The sequence below is a fragment of the Elaeis guineensis genome, chromosome 2, assembly GCF_000442705.2.
Source record: "Elaeis guineensis isolate ETL-2024a chromosome 2, EG11, whole genome shotgun sequence".
NCBI lineage: Eukaryota > Viridiplantae > Streptophyta > Magnoliopsida > Arecales > Arecaceae > Elaeis > Elaeis guineensis.
Genome location: NC_025994.2, coordinates 85,899,869 through 85,922,961, shown reverse-complemented (window position 1 = coordinate 85,922,961; position 23,093 = coordinate 85,899,869). Strand labels below are relative to the sequence as shown.

Genomic DNA, 23,093 nt, shown 5'->3' with positions numbered 1-23,093 from the left:
ATGAAATCATCTACGTTTTCCAACAGTGTCTTCTTATGGGAAGAATTTTTTTCATTCTCTTTTTTCTTAAAACTCCAACTAAATAAAAAGTCACTTCTTCGCTTCTCAGGAATTATCTCTTCCCCTCTCTACTTTCCATGAACCGGACGAGTCCTAAGACAACTCAAGAAACATAATGCTGGAATTGAAGTAGGGCTACTTTGTTGGGATCAGGATCAAATGCCGCTCGTGCAATGTCATCCGGTGAGCATGCTGGCATCCCAACCTCCGCATATAAGAGAGAAGATGGCGGGGTCTAGCTGGATAACTTAGCTCGAGAAGAGTATCTTTACCTTGGGCTAAATATGAAGGGAGGAAGGTGGTTGATCTGACGAAGAGATGGGCCGACGAGCAACAATCAATGCCAAGAAGGCTGGAGGAGGGTGGAGATCTCCACAATTCGGTCGTTTGAGAAGAAGAGTCAAAGGAATGATAGGGAGGAAAAAAAGGAAGTCCGCGAGAGTTTTGGGCATTTTTCGCACATCTTGATCAGCCACCATCAGGGGTGGATCCAATATACTTGCATTGGGGGCCATGGCCCCCAACGGCCCAAGCCCTAAGCCCATAATTCAATTAAATTTTTTATTGACCCCCCAGCGGTGAAACCCTCCTCCATCGATTCTTCTCCGCAATTTTGTGACTCCGCTAGCGCCCTTCTCTGTGACTCCTCCGGGCCTCCGGTGTCCACTGACTGCTCCGTGACTCCGCCGGCCTCAACCCTACGTTCAGACCTTCTTCTCCATGACTCTGCCCGGCATCCATTGCTTCGCAACTCCGCCGTCGCCGGCCCTAGTCCTAAGCCTTGAAAAGTGAAACCCTCATTCTCCACGACTGTGCCGGCGCCCACTAGCCACTGCTCCGCGACTCCTCCGGCACCCACTGCTCCGTGACTCCGCCGGCCCCAGCCCCATCCTGAAACCCTCTGGATGTGACTCCGCCTGGCATCGGGCATCCATTGCTCTGTGACTTTGCTTGAGGGTAGGTACCTTATATAATGTTATTATATATAACTAGGAGAGAGAGAGAGGCAAGAGGTGAAGGAGGCGAGGGCGTGATCTGGGAAGGTGAACGGCATCGGAGGAGCAGTCACGGTAGGGGGGAGGTGAGTGGCCCTCTCTCTCTCTCCATCGCTCGAAGAGAAGCACGGACACAAGACTAGAATTTTTTTTTTTTTAATTTCTCCACATGACTTTTTTTTTTTTTTTTAATTTAAGATGTCGCACGAAGATTTTTTTTTTATTGAAAGATCTTTATTTTAATATATATATATATATATATATATATATATATATATATATATATATATATATATATATATATATGATGCCGCTCCAGCGATAAAATTTTTTGGATCCGCCGTTGAGAAGTCAGATGTTGCTCCAGCGGTAAAATTTTTTGGATTCACCGCTGACAGGTCATGCCAGGACTTACGCTTGCAAGGGCCTCGATCTCCTCAGCCTGGCTGGGCGAAAATTGCTGCCCTTGGCTGGGCCCCCGGCTGGCGAGTCCACTAGGTTGAGTCGTCCCGACTCAACTGAGCCGAGGTTGAGTCAGGTACAGTTCAAGGCCGGGCCAGAGGAAACAAGGGTGTTACGCCTTGAATAAAGTAGAAGCTTTTGTCTTTTGAGGACAGCATAATTATTTAATCCCATTTGATTAGATTGGTTTTAAGTCTTAACTTTGGTCTAATATATTCTAAAGAACAGGTTATTGTGGTAGTAATCAAGTGTAGAATCTATTCTCTGGACATCGTGGCAGCCGCAGGAAAATTTGTCGACATCCTTCTGTTGTTCATAAGTTGACGAGATAAGGATGCAGTAAATGCTTCATAAAGTGTTTAGATAAAGTGCAGAATCTATTCTCTGGACATGATGGCTGACATAGAAACATGCGTTCGGCGTTCGTATGGGGACATATAGAATAAATGCTTCATGAAGTGCTTAGATAAAGTGTGGAATCTATTTACTCGACATCATGGCGGCCCCAGAAAAACATGCTTTCGGTGTTCATATATTGACGAGATAAGGATAAAAAAAAAAAAAAATCTTCATAAAGTGTTTTTTTTGGTAACATCCACAAAGTGTTTAGATAGCGTGGAATGTCACTTCCCCTTTCCATGTGTTAAGCATCGCCGGCTCACGCAGGCGTGCACCGGCATGCAGAATGTTTCCAGGGTCCCGCAAGCCAAGAGCCTCGATGCCTTCAGGCTTTTGACGTCATGTTCCAAAAGAAAAGGTAAGCACCCTACGAGTACTCCTCCTTCAAACGAGCTTCCTCGGTAATTTTATTCGAACTACAAGACAAAATGACCAGTCATTTTCTTCCAATTATCGCCAGCAGACTTTACTTATTCCAAACTTCTTTTTTTTGATGATAAGACAGGCAATAGTCCACCCAACTTTTTTAAAGTAAATAAAGAAGTACAGAGTGAGAAAATTAAGGGAGACTTTCTGCCAGTTCAGAACTACAGAAAGGAGATAACAGAAGCACTCAGCAATCACAGAAAAGCATTCAAAAACAGAAGTCCAAGAAAAAGAAAATGGAGCGATCTCACGGGGTAAAGCAGTTGAGATGAATGGAGAGGAAGATTGTGTAGCTTGCAGTAGAAGCTTGACTTTCTAAGTGTCTGAAAGACCATGGAAAATACGATTGTGTAGCTTTCCAGCCAGCTTAACCATTTTGTTCTCTTTCATTGACATGATGATGCCTCCCTTTGTTGGATGCTAAAGTCAGCAAAATCCAATTGCAAATATCAATCCTCATGATCACCTTAAGAAGTAGATGCTCTTTCACTCATAAAGCTTAGAGTAACATATGTTCCTCAATGTAGGGCAGACCACACCAATTTTTATAGGGAGATCAAAAGAATATAAAAATAAAAAAATATTAATAAATAATTAAAATTAATTTAAATAATTTTTTTAGATCATGATTTACCGTCGTATATATAAAATTAGAAATGATTAAATCTAGTGGTTCATAATCTGATCAAGATGGATATTGATACACTGTTCGATGATCACGGATCAGAATTTCTTTATCAAAATCAGTCAATCTTATCAAAATAAAATTTTTTTTGAGATGAATCTCAAAACGATAAATTTTTAGAGAGAGACACAATTTTAGAGAAAAAAACTAGAAAGAGAATATGAGGAGAAAAATAGAGAGAGAAAGAGAGAAGAGAAAGGAGAGAGAGAATAGAGGAGAGAGAGAGAGAGAAAAAGTCCTTTTCTTTTTTTTTTACTTTTTTTTCTTTTTTTCCTTTCTTTTTTTTTCTTCTTTTTTTCTTTTCTTTGATATATGACCTCCGAAATAGGGGTCCTTACATCGGCAAATGGATGGCCGGGGATGCACTTGTGGCAGCGCAACCACAACTCCCCGATCCAGTGGCTGATGGCGACGGATGGCACCGGACGGTACTGAAAGAATAATAAACATGGGCGGCCAAACAAAAAATAGAGTACTCTGAGCATCCAATTTTTTCTCAAGAAATCAACAAATAAAATTCGAAAATCTTTATTTACATTCAAGAAGAAATCACAGAGAAAGTTTTCTTAAAAGATTACCTGACTCTTAGGGGTGTTTGGGCCATAAATCCACTATCACAATGCCTTCAAACTGAGAACAAGAAACAAGAAAAAAATAGAAGAAAATAAGGAGAGAAAGAGGAACTTTCCAGTGATGAACGGGGATCGGAGGTGGTAGGAATTTCAGGGGAGGCTAAACATCTATATGTACAAAATTTTGCCTAAAAAATTTAACTTATATATAGAAGTTGTGGAAAAGTTGGAGAGGGGGGATTTGACATGAAAAAATGAATTCCATATTAGATTACTATGCTTGGTATGAAAATTGAAAGAGAGAGATGGTAAAAAAATTGATAGGCCCTATATTTATTTTTCAAAGAGAAAAAGTAAAATAAATACCATGGGAGGGTTGGTATTTGGTAGATTCTCGAGTAGTGGTAATCATACTAAATAAAAATATCTTCAATAAAGTTATGTATATAATCATTAAATTTGTTTAATATCTTTTCAAATTTAGTCAATAAAGAATTTTTGTAAAAAAATTAAGATAGATATGGTATTATGTAAAGGACTGTGTAATTATAATCATTATACAAAAATTAATTGAAGATGATAATACTATCTTAATATTAAAAAAATATTTTATATTGAAGAATATATTTATAAATTTGATCATATTTTTATATAGATTTAACTTCAATCAAACATAATAATCTTTTTTCAGTATCATTTTTTGGAGTAATATTTCCACCAATCAAACTGAGTAAAAATTATTTTCTTCCACAATTATTATTTTTAAAATAAATAATTTTTAAAAATTATTAAATTATCATAAAAAAATTAATAATAAATTCATACCGTCCCATTATATAAATGCCTCTCGGTGGTAACAAGCATGCTGTCTAACTATAGGAACATAAGAAGAAAGAGGAGATCGAGAAGTTGACCAACACGAGCAGAATTTTGGGAATCCAAAGGAGCATGTGGGATTCAGCGAAGCTTCCCCACATGTAATATGCTATCATGAAGGGGGTAGATAACGCCTCCATGGCTACCCTTGAAGATCAAATCTATTCTGGGATCAGCTTAAACCATGAAAGGAAGGCGACTTTCGGTATCCATTTTCATATTCTAGCCCAGAGTTACGCTTCGCAACTAATGGGACTTGGCTGCTGAATCAAAGGGTCATTGGGATCTTCAACCATATTCTTTTGGCTTTATGATGGTTTCTTAATTAATCACGGCATTCCTATCACATTTGCAACAGAAATCAGATGTCTGATACATAGATAGGAGCATTGGCAAGGGGATTTATAGATCTTTTGAAGTTTTAAGCTTGAAATACCAAAGGTGAGGAAATTACACCACTGAGACTCAAAATTTATGATTTTAAATTGATTATGAGAAATTTACTTTATTTTCTTTTGGTGATGGCAAATTCATCAAATGTCAGCTCAATTTTCTTTCTTTTTTTTTTCTTTTATTATGATAGTGAGAACTGCACTTTTATGATTTCTTTTCTTATTCATGGGGAAATCTGTAATCCTTGGCTCTTTAACTCCACATCCCAGTGAAGCACTAATTCTATATATGGTACACTGGAACAACATAGACATGTAATAAAAAAAAATTGTCATTAAAAATCATGAAGTTGCTGCTGAAGAATTATTTCGATGGAGTTACAAAACAAGAGAAAAATTGTCTTTTAAATACATCACTGGAAAAAGTTTAGTGGTAATATTTACATTTTGATGCAGAAAAGAAGTTCTCGCAGCAACACAAGTTTCCCTACAAAATAGAAATATATATTCTGATGGCCACATAGTTTGTTGCTATACGTCTGCATATTTTCTAGATGTAATAATTTTTTCTGCTATATATGCCAGCTAATTTTTTTCTGGTGCTATATATAGAAGTGTAGCCAAGTGCAAGTAGGATGTGGCAAGAATTTTCTTGATTTGTGTAGGTATGGCTGGTCTAATTTAGTCACATTCATTGCAGCGTGCAATGCTGGCGAGCATAATAGACTTGTTTTATTCAATGAAACATGAACCAGAAATATCCGATTTTATTGAAACTACCCTTCCATATTTAGAAGGATTGGTAGATTTTTATTCAGGACTTACACAACACATTACAAGCACACATTGTACTACCGAGAAGGGATGGCACCCAGCCCTTATTTTTCAGCTAACATATATCCAAGGTAGCGAAACCAACAGCGTCTTTAATTCTTAGTTATACGCTGGTCGCACGTCGACGTACTTGACGACGAGCCCCTGCTTCCAGCGCGTCTTGTCGTCCCCCAGCAAGGAGAAGGTGACATCCCCCCTTGCCGATGCCGTGAAGGAACCGACGACGAGCTCCTTCCATTCGTTCACGGGCATGTCCTTGAGTTCCCATGATCTGCGCGAGGTCGAGTTGCCATTGGGCATGCCGAGTCTGAGAGTCACCGGGTGTTCCCACCCGGAGCGTGACTCCAGCATCATCAGGACGAACACCACCTCGTAGTTGGCGTTGGGCGTGAGCTGCGACATGTTGAACTTGCCCTTGATCTCCAACCAGCACACTTGCAACAGTTCTGGCACTTCAATGTCCTTGTAGTCTTGGCTGAAGGGAACAAGAATTGGTTCATAACTTTAATGCAGCCAAAGATTGATTTGGATGTGAGTGAAAAACGAATAAAAAGCCTACAAAATTAATTAATTTGGATCACCTCTTCAGCAAGAGCCAGTGCCACTTCCAGTATCTCTCATCGTTGCCCCAGGTGATCTGCAGGTCTCTTGGGTATATGAACAAATCCTTGACCTCACGTCCGAAGCTCTAAGATGCCAAAAAAAAATTTATTAAAGTTAAATTTTTCGATCATAAGTAATGGATTGTGGCAGAGTAATTGGTGGTTGATATCAAGGATAAAAGAAGAAGGAGAGAGAGCGGCACAAAAAGCCACTTCACTTGAAAAATGAATGGCAGTGTGTGAGCATGGGACAGACCTTGAGCTTGAAACCCGCAGCTGCCATCTTTCTCCTCTCCTGGCGTTAGTCTTCCAGTCAGGGCGTATTTATAGAGGCCGAAGAATCTGAGTACATTGTGTGGATGAAGGGCATACTCCCATCTTTTCGATATACATATATGTAAAAAATGACCTCATTGGAGCCGTGGAGTGGCTCCATCCCATCAAAGTAGATGATTGTCTGTAAATAAATTAATAATAGGCGACTAAATCTTCAAGTCTTTTTCTATACCTATAGTCTATGCCCACTCCTTCGCTCTGCTATCTATAAATATGCCCTTCATGAACTCGATGTGAGCAAGGAAGCGATAGAGCACCAGTAAGATAGTGGGTGAAGAGAAACCAAGGAAAATGATATGAAGTCCTCCAAAACCACTAAAGGTATCGTTAGCTATGCTGATCTCCAGCCCATAGGGGATCTCCATGACATACTCCGCAACGGCTCCTTCATCAACAACAAAACCATGGCAAGTCCCAATTCTAATCTTCCAAAAAGTCTAACTTATAAACTTTATTTTTCACTGAAACTACTGTACATCATGGTGATGATCACATATGTCCTCGTATGGTATTTTTCCTTGTGTGTCTTTGTATCTGCAGCAGGTCAATGAACCGAAAATGTTTCTGTCACCCAGAAGTACCCAAAATTAGAATTCCCATTAATCAGGCCAGAAATTAACCTACTCGAGACCCTCTGCAGACATTCTTGGGCATGCACAACGGTACTCTTCATATTTAGTTTCAGAAGATTTTTTATGCACAGCATGAAGCATGCATGCCTGATCGTTTATTAATTTGCACATATCATGCACGATGTTATTAAATTTTTTTTTGGCTCAGGAATACTTCCCAATAGACCTGTTTTTGCTTAGAATTTTAGATAAACTGGCCGATTTAGTGATTTGAGTATATATATAGTGCTAGAGTTATATATTCTTTAATTTCTCCTTCAATTATTCAGAGGTGCGTGAAGATGAAAGCGAGCAACTTCTCGAGCTTCATGATCTATCCAAGGGAACTGAAGATCACATGGGGAGATGACCCGAGATACTGGCGCTGGCCTTGGTTGGAAGAGTAAGAGCTTCGTATACTCAAATGAACGAGTTAATGCTTTCCAGGTTCAAACTGTCGAGATCTCTTGGGCTGTAACCCCCGAATTTTCTCATATATGGAATGCATGGTTCACAGGGATCTGAAGGTCGAAGTCGCGGAGTTGTTGGAAGTTTGTTGGCTCGAGGTGCATGGGAGCTTCCAGATGAATCATCTGGACCGTGGGCACAAGTATGATGTCATGTTTGTGATCATGATGAAGGATGCAGCGGGGTTTCAAGATGATGCCACCTTGAAGCTCGAACTACCCGATGGTGAGGTGCAGCAACGGAAGGTGAACCTCAATAAGCTGGCCCCCAAGAAGTGGGTCATGGTGAAGGTAGGAGACTTTGTGGCCAAAGGCCTAGGGGAGATCAAATACTCACTGCTGGATTATGATGACCCCAACTGGAAGACGGGACTGCTCATTGGAGGGGCATTGATCAAGCACAGCACCTGATGAGTTCTTTCTCGTACGTAATAGTTGGTGTGCTATCTGAATTCACGTAATATCAATAAAAAAAAAAAAGGATGACAGCATTAATTTCTCCAAGGTGCTTGTCATCTTTTGTTGTAATGCCTTCCACGGGCTTTAATATAATGAATAAACTATTGTCTGCCTATGGGTCTCGCGCCGGGGACTCCGCACGTGCCTGACCATTTGCCGTTTGTTGTTCGCATTTAATTGAAGCCATCCGAGGCATGCGGAAAATGGTACACCGACGGCCTTTTCGCTGCGCCTAGCGTTTCCTGTGGAACACAGGAGGTAGCGGCTTCAATGAATTGGAGGGAAGTTTTGAGACGTGAAAAGAATCATAATCATACAAAACCTGCGGCAAAATATTCGATGAGATCCACTCGATTCTAGCTTCAGTTCCTTGTCCCTGAAAGCATTAAACGTAGGCTCTCTCTCTCCAATAATATTGCATCGTTCATTATATTATTCGTGTTTATCAGTGGGGTACACGATGACTGGTGTACCATGATATCATATTCTAGGGCTAGTTCACCATAGTGTACAAAGATGGAGGTCAGATGGTTGTCTGGAGAAATATTGGTACATATTGAAACCTGGATAGTGGCAATTCCACCATGTTTTTTTTATTTCGCTAAGTTAAAAAGAAAAGAAATCTCTGGAATCCAAATAATACAATGTAGTGAGAATTTTGAGCAGTGAGAAGATGGCTGGGGAAGATTTAGTTCCCTTCCATTTATCTCGCAAGAGAAGAGGAGAAAAGGGTCGATCATTGAGGAGGTCCTTGTCCAACCCTGTGCCTAGCTAGCATTTGCTATCCTGTATACGGTGTTCCATTAGAATTGCATGATGTTGAGATCTTTAATTTGTTGCTTGTCCTGCTTTAAGTAATGCCCTTCAGCAGTTTCAGTGAATAAAAGAAGTGCTAGGATTTGGCTCTGCTTTGCGTGTACTTATTTTAGATTACTGAAGGGCGTCACAACAAAAACTGATACTTTCAAATTTCATATACCGACAAAAAATATACCAAAAAAAAAAAAGAGAATACCAGTCCAATGATATAACAGAGAATTATACTAAGATATGCACTTGGAGAGCCAAAGGCAATGGATCTTTTCATGAACAAGAAACTGACTGACGGACATTTTCGGAAAATTTCAGTTGAAATATGGGTGGAAAGAAACAGAAGAATTTTTCTTTATAATTCTTCCTTCATCAATTCAATCATCTCTTCCATAGTCAGCAAGTTTGGAGTGCTATCACCTCGAGCAAGAATGACTTTTCTCGTTCCCAGTTCCTCTCCGGATACTCAACAACCTTTGCAACTATCTCTTACATCAGCTCTTCTCCTTGCAATTTTGTCTATAACGTTTTCATTCTATATTAATGTTTAATTATGGAAAATTAAACTATGGTGGATCGGATTGCTAGCATGTCAGATTGAGACATCGATCCGATTGGAGAAAAGAAAGAATTTTCTCAACTTACTCAACTCGAATCTTTAAAAAAGATTTAGAAAAATTAAAAAAAAAAAAGATGAAAGTAGGGTCCAAATCCTTTTTCTTTCATTAATGAGCAATTGAGACACAATCTCTATTTATAATAGTAAGTAAGGTCCATTGTTGCATAATTCTAATTGAATTTCTTTCTTAGTTTAAATATGACTTATTTTTCTAAAATAGATATGACTAGAAGATATAAATATGGAAAAACTAAAATTCTATAAGAGATATATTTCGACCTTTGCATCAACTATGCCTTTATAGTTCCAATTAATTATTCCAGGATTGGAAGATACGTTTGATTAAATTTTTTTTTGAAATAAAATTTTTGATTTGATCAAACATTTTGGATCAAAATGATGAAATTTGAATATGATCGTGTGGTATCCGCACCCTTCGAGAGGAGGTGCAACATAGTGGAGATCAAAAAGTTATCTATTTTTTAAAAAAAATCATCTCAATTGGATGTTATATAGTTAAGTTATAATCTAAAAGTTTGACATACGATTTAACTTCCAAAATCATGAATCTCACTCGTAAACCCTATCTAGCTTTATTTATAGTGATCAAAGTGGTTCATATAGAGTCTGATGATCCTTCTATATCAAATAAATATGGCTGATTAAGGAAAGTAAAATTTGTGTATAAGTAAAAGGACAAAATTTTGATGGAAATATTGAAAAGAAATAAAGCATTGAGAGAAAATAATAACTCACAAGTAGAGAAATAAAAGTAAAGAGATTGACTAGGTAGGAGAAATGTAGCAATATATACTGGTAATTTGTTCTCCAAAATGGAATAGCCATTGCAGTATAATATGTGTTGCTTCAAGCTCGAAATTTGAAGTAGAGTGAATCGGCTTGGGCGAGATAGGGATGGAGCAATCTTTACGATCTGGCAAAAACTCCTCCAATCATCAAAAACAGTCAAAAAATCAGATGGAGATTCTTCGATTTTTAACCTTCTGATGCTTAAGTCAGTCCGAGTCTTGAGAATAGAAGTGGAAAAGAGTAGAAGTGCAAAAGAAATTGGATAGAACTGGAGGAGAACTGGGTAGGAGCCAAGAATTTGGCTTAATTTCCTACTGACAAAATTTTTTCTAGTTTTCGAGAATTGGACTTACCGATGGAGGATCTCTGACCCTCTGACGAGGTCGTTCTAGAGTTTGTTAAGCCATTAGAAGAGTTTGTTAGGTGGTTAGAGAGCTGCCTGTAAATGAACTAACGTACAGTTGTACATACAGACTGGACATGAGATTATGGTCTGACCAGCTGTGGTCTGGTAGAGAAAACCACTATGGGCGTTTCGAGAATAACTAAGTACGTCATGAGAATAGTTCACTTCGGTAGAAGATCAGGATAAAATAAGGACGTCATGTTTCAATATAGAGGAGAATAGGGTTCAGGTCGGCATATATCCGACCTGAACATTTCTGTCAGAAGAGTCATCTGAAGTGTAAGGATGTCTTTTATACAGATCAGTAAAATATCAATCTGAGTTCGGTTCACAGGTAAGTGGCTATGCTGGGATTCGACGCCTTAAGATTTATATTTTCTTGATCTCGTACGATGATGCCACATATTTCGAAGATAGTTTAATGCACCAACACTTTGCCCTCCACTTCCTATGTCCGATTTGATAATTTTTTGATCGGACTAAGAAGTAAGAGTATTTTCATAGAGTTTTCACCAGTTTGAAAAATATTTGCCATGAAGGCTGGATTTTACTAGTCGAGATGTTTTATTTCTGATTAAATCTTTTTTGATTGGGATATCAATTATCCAGAAGATCTCATCTCCATATTTGCTCTGACTTGATTGTTTACCGACTAGAAGATCTTATCTCCGCTCTAGAATTTTCAGTCTGATTTTCATCAATCAAAAGATCTTATCTACGAATTTGACTTTTAGATCGATTTTTTACCGATCAGGAGATATTATCTCTGTATCTGAATTTCGATCTGGCTATCACCGGCTAGAAGATCTTATCTCTAAATTTGACTTTTTATTTAGTATTTAACCGATCAGGATATCTTATCTTCATATTTTACCTCAAAATTTTTCGGACGGATGTCATCACTGTCTGAAATAAATGTGCCACATCTCGAGAGCAGAAAAATTAATTATTTGGTTGAAAATGAAGGGATTTGACCTTTCAACAAATAATCCGTCGTATCTTCTCTCATCATTGCTTGGACGAGCGATTTGAAAATATCCAATAATAGTGCAACAAACATCAACGCTCAGTTGGTTTATCAACTTAGCCTCTCCCTCTATGAATATGAACTGTGGGGCTCCTTTCATCTAAATACCACTCTGTGGAAGTACACAGACATAGTCTGTGAGAGTACACAGATTCCTCCTTGACTAGACTAGGAGTACACAGATTTTTCTTTGATTAGAGGAGCTATATTGTGGTGTAGAAGAAAGGACATCATTGTCCCATATTGATTGGAGTCAAAGGAGAATCTAATTTATATAAGAATGGACCATCCTTCCCACATGAGGCACCTTTTAAAGAACAAAATCAAGAGGCTCTAAATAATAAAGGTCCACTGAGTCTAAAGATGATCATGAGTCAAAGCGGATAATATCTCACGTGCTGAACTATGAGCCCTTGACTGCAACAATATGTTTGATGAGTATTTTATAAATGTCTTAACACAAACTTATTTCTCTCATTTAAGAGAAATGCCTATGGAATGAAATATCATGCAGTATCTAGTAATTGTATTTTCAAATTAGTTTTTCCTGTATACAGTTTTCAATGAATTTGCCAGGACTGGATCGAGTATTTGGCACCCATGCTCGAAAGAAGGTCACGCATTGGAATTGGAGATGACTGGCTAGTGAAGAAGACTCTATGAGAGCTTATTTTCAGGTGTTCAATTGATAGCACAGAATTGATGAGTCATCTAGTATATACGAGGTAAAATGTCAAGGCCTACATTATCGCCATAACCTCATGCCCCAATAACTTTCGTGTGATGTGATTAAGAAACCAACCTTTCACGAGGAAACTTTATATAAGAGAAAGATGCAAAATAATGTCTTTTTTTTCGAGCTAATGACCTACAGAATTGGAAGAGAACTTGTGCTTTGTGCTACAACAAAACATTTTGGGGCTTAAGAGCCTCAGCCCAAATTTTTCTCAAAGCTTGATTCAAGACCAAATGCTATGAAGTTCATGCCAACTGATACAGATGGGAAGCGGTCTTTCCTTGACTGAAGCCAACGTATAAAGAACTTTGTTCCGATCCAGGGTATTCTCGGGATCAACTTGAGCTGGCATTTAGGAAACTTTTATCCTTAATGCAGTTGCCCAATTTACACTAGTTAGAAAAATCTTGGAGTCCGCATGACAGCCTGCTGTAAAAAAATAAAGAAGAAGGTAACGATATATTTTTCTAAATAAAGCAGAATATAATCTATGTATTTTGCCAAATAAAATAAGGCCAGCAACTTAATTCTCTAGATTTTTTACGGCACGTTCGTTCTCTCTGTTATTAGTTTTTGACTTGAGTGAAAGAGGATTTCTGCTGGAGTTAACTTTGATCGGGAACTGATTTTGCAGGTTGAGCTGCCACCACCTAGCGCCAAGCTGTATCTTTTTTTCAGCCGATCCGATGTTAGTTAGAAGACTAGCGGCAACACCAGCCTTGTACGCTCCAAATTCGGTGTTGGTCCATTCCCGCATTGAAAGCACAGGATTGGTCTACCGCGAGAGAGAGAGAGAGAGAGAGAGAGAGCTGTCATCTGAGCCCATGTGGCGCACATGTATAAGCTACTGCGATTTTGGCAACTAGCGACCTAAACCGGTCCTAGGTTGGATTTGTTTAACTTTGATTTCCATTTGCCCAAGCCTCTTCACAAAGAGTGGAGCTAAACTCAACAGAGCCTCCAGGTACAAACGGATCCGGCCCTGGGCCGGCTATTCAAGAACCATTAGGATTTTAAAGTGTATGATGCAAGGAATTGGGTAAACATAGGACGCATGCATGTGCGTGCCTTCTCGGGGAATATGCCGTTTGCAGTTCCCTCTCCAACATTTCCAGTCAGACGCCCAAACAGCCGTTCTTTGCGGCCAAACCACCACCCTCAATCTCTCCTACCCACTTTCTAATAAAACAGCCGCATCCTCACTTCCCCCTCTCCAATCCCCACCATCTCCCTCTCCTCGCCTCAATCTGGTATGCTCTCTCTCTCTCTCTCTCGATTCGTTTTTCCCCCAATGCCTTCCTCCTTTGCCTTCTAATCGTTTTTTAGGTCAAATGCCTGTCGTGATTCTGTTTGTCTTTGTTTCGAAATGAAGTAAAATGGAGTTCTCTGTCCTTGTTATTTTCTTTTTGGATATCCAATAACCGTGATGAATGATATTGAGACACGAAGAATTTCCAATGATATATCGAATCAGGTCGGTTTCATATTTCGTTATTGGATCATATAAGATAACGTGATGCCGTGCTAGATATTCCATTATGGTCATAAAACTTATCCCAGCACTTCCTCAACATCTTTTGCGTGAGTTATCGGGTGTTATAGGAAAAGAATCAAATCAGGTTAGTCCTGTTATTGGAATGAATTAGCGTCCTGTAAGTGAAATATCTGCTTCAGGCTGCCGCTGGATTCCCCTTAACTGCCAGCATAGCATTGTAGATGTCTTGTATTCATTATGGAACATTTGCATGTCACTGAGGTGAATTTGGTTTGGATCGATCTTTACTATGATTCACCAAGCCAATAGGATGGACCTCAGCATACACCTACTTATGGATCCATTAAGCACTAATTCTGGAAAAGTTTCAAGCCTGGTTTATGTTCCATTGTACATGTCATGGGCATTTTTTTTTTTTGGATAGATGAGTTATGAGATTTTTCAAGTTCTTGTTATGATGAAGCTGTACTTGATAAATTCAAAGGGCTCAATTACGCAAGCTGCTCTTGTGGATAGCTAGCAAAGAGACTAAATAAAGCTTATGAGATGGTACTGTTTACCAATATGATCCATGTGAACCATTAACATATTCCTGGTTTGATACAGTATTATTGCATTAAATTGTTTCTTAACATTTGGAATAATATTTCTAAGGTGTTGCATGCCTCTTAAAGTACCACTTCTGGATACGTTTTGTGAGGATTCTTCTCCTTTTTCTTATCATGCATCCTTTTTCTTTTTTCTTTTTTTTTCTGTACTTCTATTAAAACCCTTTCAAATCAATTAAAATTTGAAGATTTTTCACACAATTTTGTGATTCATATGTCATGAGAGTGATGTTGCACGACCATTAGGTCAGTGCAGAAACCCAGTTGCTATTGTATCGTCTATATATTCAATTTATTAGGGATTGTGTATGATGAACCCTTCTCGGAGCCCTTGCACACTTTTCAGAATACCATTTTCTTCTTCCATTTTTTCAGCACATTAAACAAATTTGGCATCCACTTTCACTTCAATTAATGGAATAACCTAAATTGAAACGTCAATTTCTCTAGAAAATTTCTCTAATGCAGCGACCAGGTGTTACATATGATTGATGTACTTGGGAATTTGACACTCCATCATATTAATTTGGTTTGATAAATTATTTCTCATGGAAAAACAATTAATATAATGTCAGTTATAACTTACCATATTCTTTTATCTTCTTGATATATGGGCCCTGAATCCACTCACTTTCCTTGTTAAATGGTTTAGAATTACTGCTATTTATTGTATCAAGAACAGGTGAAAATCATACAATATGACTGTCTTCATTGAAGTTCCATTTTGCTGTAAATACATCTTTTCTTCATCTCATGCATAATCCTACTATCAAATCTAACATCGCAGCTGATGCAACTACTGTGACTTCTCTCTATGCAGAATCACATACATAATTTAGAGGTTCCTTTCTGGTAAATGTTGGCTACTGTATGAAGTGCTTGAAGCAGTACGAACCACTAAAAGGTTGTTCAATGGGCACAGACAGGCAGTCTAGTATTCCGTTGTTGGATACGCTCAAAATGGAGAGAGTTACGACGATCTTGACCCATACATACCCTTATCCACATGAGCATTCAAGGCATATTATGACTGCCGTAGTAGTGGGATGTCTGTTTTTCATCTCATCTGATAACATACATACCCTCATACAGAAACTGGACAATAATATTAAATGGTGGTCCATGTATATATGCTTGATTGGGTTTTTCTATTTCTTTTCATCTCCATTTATTGGCAAGACTTTCAAGCCAAGTTATTCAAATTTCAACCGCTGGTAAGTAATCCTCTCGAAAACAACATGTCTCTTTTGATTGTTTTATTCATTGGTGGTGAAGTCTTATTTACACAGGGAGATTTAACCTGGACTTAAATGTTGAAACTGTTTGAGGAAAAATATCTTATTTTTGTGAATTAACGATACTGCAGGTACGTTGCTTGGATCTTTGTAGCAGCTCTGTATCATCTTCCCAGTTTTCAATCTATGGGGGTGGATATGAGGATGAATCTTTCTTTATTTCTTACAATATTTGTTTCATCTGTCCTTTTTCTTATAGTGTTCCATATTATATTTCTTGGCCTCTGGTATGTTGGTCTTGTTGCTCGTGTTGCAGGAAAGAGACCAGAAATTTTGACCATTATCCAAAATTGTACAGTAAGTTTTCTGGATATATTTGAGCTGCCTTTCAGTGAAATTCTCTTTCGCAATTTATTGTCCATCATCTTGACTGAAATCTTGCCTGATGTTGCCCCTGCCTTCCCCAAATGCAGGTCATAAGTATTGCATGCTGTGTATTCTATAGTCACTGTGGTAATCGTGCTTTTCAAAGAGGCAAATCTTTTGAGCGTCGAAATTCTAGTTTGGATTCCTTCCCATTTTGGGAAAATGAAGATGGAAACACTTGGATATCAAAGTTTCTCCGCATGTATGAGTTGAAAGATCAAATCTGCTCATCTTGGTTTGCTCCAGTTGGTTCTGCCAGTGATTACCCTCTTTTGTCGAAGTGGGTCATTTATGGAGAGGTATGATGCTTTTTTTGTCAGTTCTTCATTTGACCTCCACCTATCATTCAAATGTCAAGCATCAAGTTTTTCATATCAATCCATCCATTTCCTGCTCTAATTATGCACTTTTCCAGCTAGTTTGCAGTGGATCATGTGCTGTACCTTCAGATGAGATATCCCCCATATATTCATTATGGGCAACGTTTATCGGCCTTTATATCGCTAATTATGTTGTTGAGCGATCATCTGGGTGCGTTTTTAATTTTGAATTTCTAGTAATTATTTTTTATATATCTTACAGTTCAAAAATATTATATGCAAGAGATTCTTTTTCATAAACATTTTCATATATCAGCTTGATATAGGAATGGTGCCAATGGACCAGACATTGGCCCAGATGTTCCGAGTTTCAAATCAATCTGGCCTTTGGCCTGGTCCAAAATAATGAAATTGCCCTTGGCCTAGGAAATCTGATGCCTATCCCATTATGACCCCTTTAGCACAAGTCATCTTGTAAAAAAGTCCATTTTTTCCATAACCACCTTGATCTATAATTTATATCTATATTTGACATTACAAATATTTGTTTCATAGTGCGAAAGTTGATGTTTTTGGGAACTAGTATCCTTTATTTGACTTTCTAATGATGCATCATACGGACTTGACAGATGGGCCCTAACTCACCCATTATCAGTACCAGAATATGAAAGGTTGAAGAAACAGATGAAACCTGATTTCTTGGATATGGTGCCTTGGTACTCAGGGTAGGCGTTCACTAACTGTAGGTCATTTTGATTTTATGTGAAAAGTTCAAAGAGGTGCTTGCATCATTGATGGCTTCATGTTACAGGACATCAGCTGATTTAGTCAAGACAGTATTTGATCTGTTGGTATCTGTAACTCTTTTTGTGGGTCGATTTGATATGCGCATGATGCAGGTATGCTTGCAATTGGTCCAGAAAATCTGCATGAAATGGTTATATCAAATTGTTCTTTAATTACCAATGAGAGTCATGTCTTTGCTCCTGTCTCATGTTTGTCATGAATGCTATGCTGTAATCAATTCGTATTATATCTAAGCTTAGTTATTGGAACATTGGAAATCTTATTTGTTGATTGAATAATTTTTACTTTTGTCAAATTTTTTTATGGTCAAATATTTCATTTTAATTTTGTTCTTTGTAATTATTAGTGTATTACTTTCCTAATTAATTATCTTTGGGACTGGAGTGTCTTGAATATAGAATGGTCTTCATGGTGCATTTATTTCTCATAACTTTACTTGCTCTTCTGCAACAAGGCTGCGATGAACAAGGTTCCAGATGAAGCTACAAGTGGTGACCTATTGTACGATGAGTTTAGTGAAAGAGACAATCTCTGGTTTGATTTCATTGCAGACACTGGTGATGGTGGAAACCCATCCTATGCAGTGGCTCGTTTACTGGCCCAGCCTTCAATTCAACTTAAAGTTAGTGATTCCATGCGTACATTTCCACGCGGAGATTTGCTTATTATTGGAGGGGATCTTGCGTAAGCTGGTCTTCATATTGATTTGTGATATTGTGAATGATATCTATATATTAATGCGTGCATATGCACTTCACATACACCCATACACACACGCAAAATAAATGCATATGTACATAATGGTTTTCACATTAATTTGAAGTTCATGTTGCATATGTTTCAAGCAATTATTTTGAATATTTGGTAGATAAAATTTAATTTTTTAAAGCTTCGTATTTGTTAGTTTGTTTAATATTGCTGCTGGACCTTAGAAGTTGGTCAAAATAGTGCACTTTCTTATATATAGGGCTTTTCAGAAGAAAGTTTTAAAAAAAAAAAGAAATCATGGCTGATATTTAATTTCACCCTGGCTTTGTCAATTGCTATTGAGTGGAAGTGTTTCAATGATAATTCTGTCAACATGAGGCAATTAGTGTTGAAATCGTAAAGAACAATTGTGGTGGGTGGGGGGCTGGACATGGGAGCCTGTTGCACCTTCTTGGTTACGCCATTCATTTGCCTCATTATATATGAAGAAATCAAATATGGTCAGTAAATGCTCTTGTAACTCTTATATACAAGTATTATTGGATGACAGTCTTTTGTAGAATTCTAAATTATGACAAATCTACAAAGGATTGATTGATTGTGGTCAGTAAATGCTCTTGTAACTGTTATATACAAACATGGACTCCTGTCTTTTGTAGAATTCTAAATGATGACAACTCTACAAAGGATTGTTTGATTGTGGAGGGCAGGTGCATCATATTGCAAATGGGAGAACTTCACTTGAACCCTTAACTTAGGGTCTTTAGTGCTGATGCCTTCCATAGTAAATTACTACTGCTATGCTAAACAAATAGATGGAGGATTGACTAGTTGACGCTTTCTTGGTTATGCCTTTCTGTTGCCTCATGACTTGAGGAAATATAATATGATCGGCAAATGTTCTCTTGAGTTTTTACACAAGCATTTTTGTGACAGCTAACTTTTGGCAGGATTCTTAGTGATGACAACATTACACTGGATTGTTTGATTGTGGAGGGCATGTGCATTATATTGCAAATTGGAAAGCTTTTCCACTTAATTCCTTAACTCAGGGTCTTTAGTGTTGATGCCTTAGTAAATTTCTTCTGCTATGCTAAATTAGAAGATGGATGATTGATTAGTCGCTCAGAGGATCTGAAGTTAGGGCTCGTGCCAATTTTCCCATTCTTTGTGGGAGGTGTAAAGAAATATAAATCAGAGTTTGGACAATTTTGAGCCTGGATCCTATATGAAAGAATACGCCATATTATGTCTCCTTGGCATAAGGTTTCTAATTTGCAGACAATAGATTCTGGTGAAATTTCTACTTCCCGTTATTCCCCCACTTTGCAGAAGTGTTTTTCATTTTCTAAGAACGTATTACTCTTCTACCACCTGACAACATACAAAAGTAAATAGATTTTTACATGTAAGGTTTTATGTTGAAGAATGAAGAATACTACCTTGGATTCTTCTTCTCTTAATTGTGGACAGAAAGCAGGACAAAATTTACTTATATATGAATTTCTGGATGCATATCTTGTTTTTGATGCGTGTTTTAACCAAAAAGGGGAATTGGCAACTGTGGTTTATGCCTGTTTTGCTTTTGGTGCATGAATATTTTAAGAAAAAAGTGAACTAGCACATATGGTTTTCTTTGAACATCATTTACTACTACACGCGTGTTGTTGCTGTTTATTTGAAAGCTGCTCTATTTGCATAGTGAATTCCGAATTATGTCATAGGTACCCTAACCCTTCTGCATTTACATATGAGAGACGTCTTTTCTGTCCGTTCGAGTATGCACTGCAGCCTCCACCCTGGTATAGTGCTGAACAGATAACAATAGACAAGCCAGATGTTCCTTCTGGAGTGCCAGAACTGAAACAGTATGATGGACCGGAGTGTTTCATAATTCCTGGAAACCATGGTAAATTTCACATCTAAAGTTGCATAGATTATGCACAAGACATGCACTCATACACATGGAAGACGCAATACAAATATCCTGCTGCATGAATCCTGGCATTTTAGGTTTGCTTTGAAGATATTTTTTGATGTTCAGATTCGTTAAAGCTTTTTTCAGTGATGTTGTCAAGGGCCATTATTGATTTTTGGGTCTAGGCTAATATTTCGTTATTCACAGACTGGTTTGATGGTCTGCATACTTTTATGAGGTATATATGTCATAAGAGCTGGTTGGGTGGGTGGTTTCTGCCTCAGAAGAAGAGTTACTTTGCCTTGCAGCTTCCCAAGGGATGGTGGTTATTTGGTCTTGATCTGGCTCTTCATGGTGATATAGATGTATACCAATTCAAGTTTTTTGCAGAGCTATGTCGATACAAGGTTTTGCTACCTTAGCTCACCCACATTGTTTTAGTTAGAATGACTGTTTCTTTTATTCATGTTGCACATTCTAACAAGAGTTATGGTCTGCTCTGTATATGCAGAATGTGGCTGGAATCTTCTAGGTTTATATATAACATTTGTTGTCTATTTCATCATGAGAATTTTTGAATTTAGAAAAGTTATAATTTATAATTTTTGGCTAAGTAGAATGGTACTTAATACTCAATCCATGTTATGAATAGCAAGTTATAGCAATTCAAGTTTAAACAATTTCTCCTAGGCGTGGTTTAAATACCATGGAGAGAGCACCATCATGATGTTATTCTTTGTATTTGTGCTCATTTTCAAACTAGTTGGCTCTAATGAGTAACATTTGTCTCTCTAAACTATTGGCTAACAACAGTTAATTAGTTTCTTAAAGTTTAGCAGTCATATGTCAATTGTTGGAGCTAAGAAATACTTGCAAGGTATGTCAATTCAGAACCGGTTCAGTACCATATTGACACTTGGTACTCTATAGCATGCCTGTTCTATACCGGTATGCCATTTTATTTTTTTCTTATTTTTTGAATTTTTTTCATCTTCAAGGATTAGTTCAATGATTGTGCTTGTTTGAATTACGATTATGATGTTACTTTGATGCTTTGTCATGTCATATTAGTCTCTAGCATGATATATGATTGATAAATGCACTTGTAATATAATTGAATGCATGAGTATGTATAATTGGATATATATATATATATATATATATATATATATATATATATATATATATATATATATATCATGGATTTGAAGTACAAAATATGTACTGACATATAATTCCTCTTAGAATGTTTATATTGCTTGTAGATGTTGGGATCCTTATCATAGTCTAGGCCTGGGATTTGACTTCGGCCCGGAAAATCTGCCCATCTTGTATCCTATAATCCAAGCCTTTTGGATTGCCACCCTGATACTAATTATGGAATGGTTCGATACACCCCAAACTGGGTGGTTTGGGATAGGGCAGTGAATGTTACTTATTTAACAGCATTATCTGGAGGGTGGCATCATCTAACCATGCTATAACAGATTCTTGCTTTTCACATTAATAAAAATATTATAGTCATATTTGTGAATTTTTTAAGAAAAAATTACTATCTTTAGTTGAAATGTGTTAACTTCATATAGTGTATGTGTTTGTCACGTTCAGTTTATTTGATGAAAAATATGATGCCTTAAAATACCCCGTCATAAAGAACTAAATTTGTTCAATTTAGTTGTAACTGATAACCTCAGTGGACTGCTGTAAAACCGTTTATTTTCCTGGCATATGGGTGAATGTTGCTAAGTGAATGTGTTTCTTTAAAAGCCTCTAAAGATGGCAAAAATCTTGCAGATTGGCGAAAATGACAATGTCATTGTGATGACACATGAACCAAATTGGCTTCTCGACTGGTACTGGAATGAGATCACTGGGAAAAATGTCTCTCACCTAATATGCGATTACCTGAAGGGAAGATGTAGACTCCGCATGGCAGGAGACTTGCATCACTATATGCGCCATTCTATTGTTCCCTCAGACAAGCCTGTTCATGTACAACACCTTCTTGTCAATGGTTGTGGTGGGGCCTTTTTGCATCCTACGCATGTCTTTAGAAATTTCAACAAATTTTGTGGAAACACTTATGAGAGCAAGGCTGCTTACCCATCTTATGATGATTCTAGTAGGGTAAGTTAGATTATTCTTATCTGTTTCCATCTCATCCACATAGGTGCAAAATGTCTAGTTAATTATAATGATTATGGTTATTTACCCATATCTAATTGTTGTCTCTTGGTTCGTATTATACCTTTCTTTATGCTTCCTTTTTATTCTTCTTAAATGCAGCAACTAATCTATTTCCAAAAAATGTTGTTTTTAGATTGCATTGGGCAACATTTTAAAATTCCGCAAGAAGAACTGGCAGTTTGATATTATTGGTGGTGTCATCTACTTTATATTGGTCTTTTCTATGTTCCCACAGGTGATGTATATTTACTTTAGTGAATTGTTACTCTGTTAGACCTGTTTTAAGTTTCTAATTAGATAAAATTGGATGATATGTAGTACATTGTTATATATTCCAAGAGTTTTTTTTTCAAGTAAAGTACTTTGCATCTATGTCTTGTTTAAAGGCATGTGTCAAGGTTTGTCATACCAAGTTGTACTGTCTCATATTTAATGGACCATACTATACTAGTAAGGTACTGGTATGGTATCGAGGTTCGGTTCAGTATATGAGCTGAATTGGTCCAAATCAAACAAAACTGCCCCGTAGGGACCTACCTATACTAACTCGGTTTGGACGGTACCATGGCTGGGAGTGAGAATAGGTGTTGGAACCTGAAAGCCTGTCTTGGTATGGGGCACTTATTGTACCGCATTGAACCTAATTGGTAACATAGTGATATGGTTTTTGGTACTAGTTTTGCAAACCTTGACATGGAGTGATCTATGTAGTTTACCATAATTTTTCAATATTCCATCTCTCTGAATGAGATTATAAGAAGCAAGCTCCTGTGCTTCTTCTTTGTACTTCCGGTTCAAAAAACTT

General features: G+C 37.6%; 3 protein-coding genes across 3 annotated transcripts in view; 2 read left to right on the top strand and 1 right to left on the bottom strand.

Annotated features, from left to right (window-relative positions):
- Positions 1 to 5,570: 5,570 nt before the first annotated feature.
- On the bottom strand, positions 5,571 to 6,731 carry LOC140855666 (uncharacterized protein PHLOEM PROTEIN 2-LIKE A4-like). Its single transcript, XM_073252026.1, has 3 exons — positions 6,560 to 6,731; positions 6,283 to 6,389; positions 5,571 to 6,176 (listed from the first exon to the last, which is right to left on the bottom strand). The coding sequence occupies exons 1-3, from the start codon at positions 6,584 to 6,586 to the stop codon at positions 5,801 to 5,803; spliced, it is 510 nt and encodes a 169-aa protein (XP_073108127.1). The 5' UTR covers positions 6,587 to 6,731; the 3' UTR covers positions 5,571 to 5,800.
- A 136-nt stretch (positions 6,732 to 6,867) lies between these two features.
- Positions 6,868 to 8,297, top strand: LOC140855665 (lectin-like). Its single transcript, XM_073252025.1, has 3 exons — positions 6,868 to 7,046; positions 7,541 to 7,653; positions 7,768 to 8,297. The coding sequence occupies exons 1-3, from the start codon at positions 6,936 to 6,938 to the stop codon at positions 8,126 to 8,128; spliced, it is 585 nt and encodes a 194-aa protein (XP_073108126.1). The 5' UTR covers positions 6,868 to 6,935; the 3' UTR covers positions 8,129 to 8,297.
- A 5,279-nt stretch (positions 8,298 to 13,576) lies between these two features.
- LOC140855664 (uncharacterized) overlaps positions 13,577 to 23,093 on the top strand; it is a gene marked incomplete at its 3' end in the record, with an annotated part of 34,567 nt that continues 25,050 nt past the window's right edge. The window contains exons 1-12 of the mRNA XM_073252024.1: positions 13,577 to 13,834; positions 15,508 to 15,901; positions 16,054 to 16,279; positions 16,396 to 16,647; positions 16,764 to 16,879; positions 17,298 to 17,393; positions 17,480 to 17,567; positions 17,930 to 18,159; positions 19,908 to 20,092; positions 20,309 to 20,508; positions 21,896 to 22,228; positions 22,422 to 22,523. Of these exons, the coding sequence (XP_073108125.1) occupies positions 15,558 to 15,901; positions 16,054 to 16,279; positions 16,396 to 16,647; positions 16,764 to 16,879; positions 17,298 to 17,393; positions 17,480 to 17,567; positions 17,930 to 18,159; positions 19,908 to 20,092; positions 20,309 to 20,508; positions 21,896 to 22,228; positions 22,422 to 22,523 (2,172 nt within the window). The remainder of the gene's footprint in view (positions 13,835 to 15,507; positions 15,902 to 16,053; positions 16,280 to 16,395; positions 16,648 to 16,763; positions 16,880 to 17,297; positions 17,394 to 17,479; positions 17,568 to 17,929; positions 18,160 to 19,907; positions 20,093 to 20,308; positions 20,509 to 21,895; positions 22,229 to 22,421; positions 22,524 to 23,093) is intronic.

What these genes read in the sequence shown, in the direction of transcription:
- LOC140855665 (XM_073252025.1), top strand. Translation starts at nt 6,936, where the DNA reads ATGAAGTCCTCCAAAACCACTAAAGGTATCGTTAGCTATGCTGATCTC. An exon ending in TCATCAACAACAAAACCATG is followed by an intron (nt 7,047 to 7,540) that starts GCAAGTCCCAAT and finishes TCAATTATTCAG; the next exon opens with AGGTGCGTGAAGATGAAAGC. An exon ending in CGCTGGCCTTGGTTGGAAGA is followed by an intron (nt 7,654 to 7,767) that starts GTAAGAGCTTCG and finishes CATGGTTCACAG; the next exon opens with GGATCTGAAGGTCGAAGTCG.
- LOC140855666 (XM_073252026.1), bottom strand. Translation starts at nt 6,586, where the DNA reads ATGGCAGCTGCGGGTTTCAAGCTCAAG. An exon ending in CTGCGGGTTTCAAGCTCAAG is followed by an intron (nt 6,390 to 6,559) that starts GTCTGTCCCATG and finishes TTGGCATCTTAG; the next exon opens with AGCTTCGGACGTGAGGTCAA. An exon ending in CACTGGCTCTTGCTGAAGAG is followed by an intron (nt 6,177 to 6,282) that starts GTGATCCAAATT and finishes TGTTCCCTTCAG; the next exon opens with CCAAGACTACAAGGACATTG.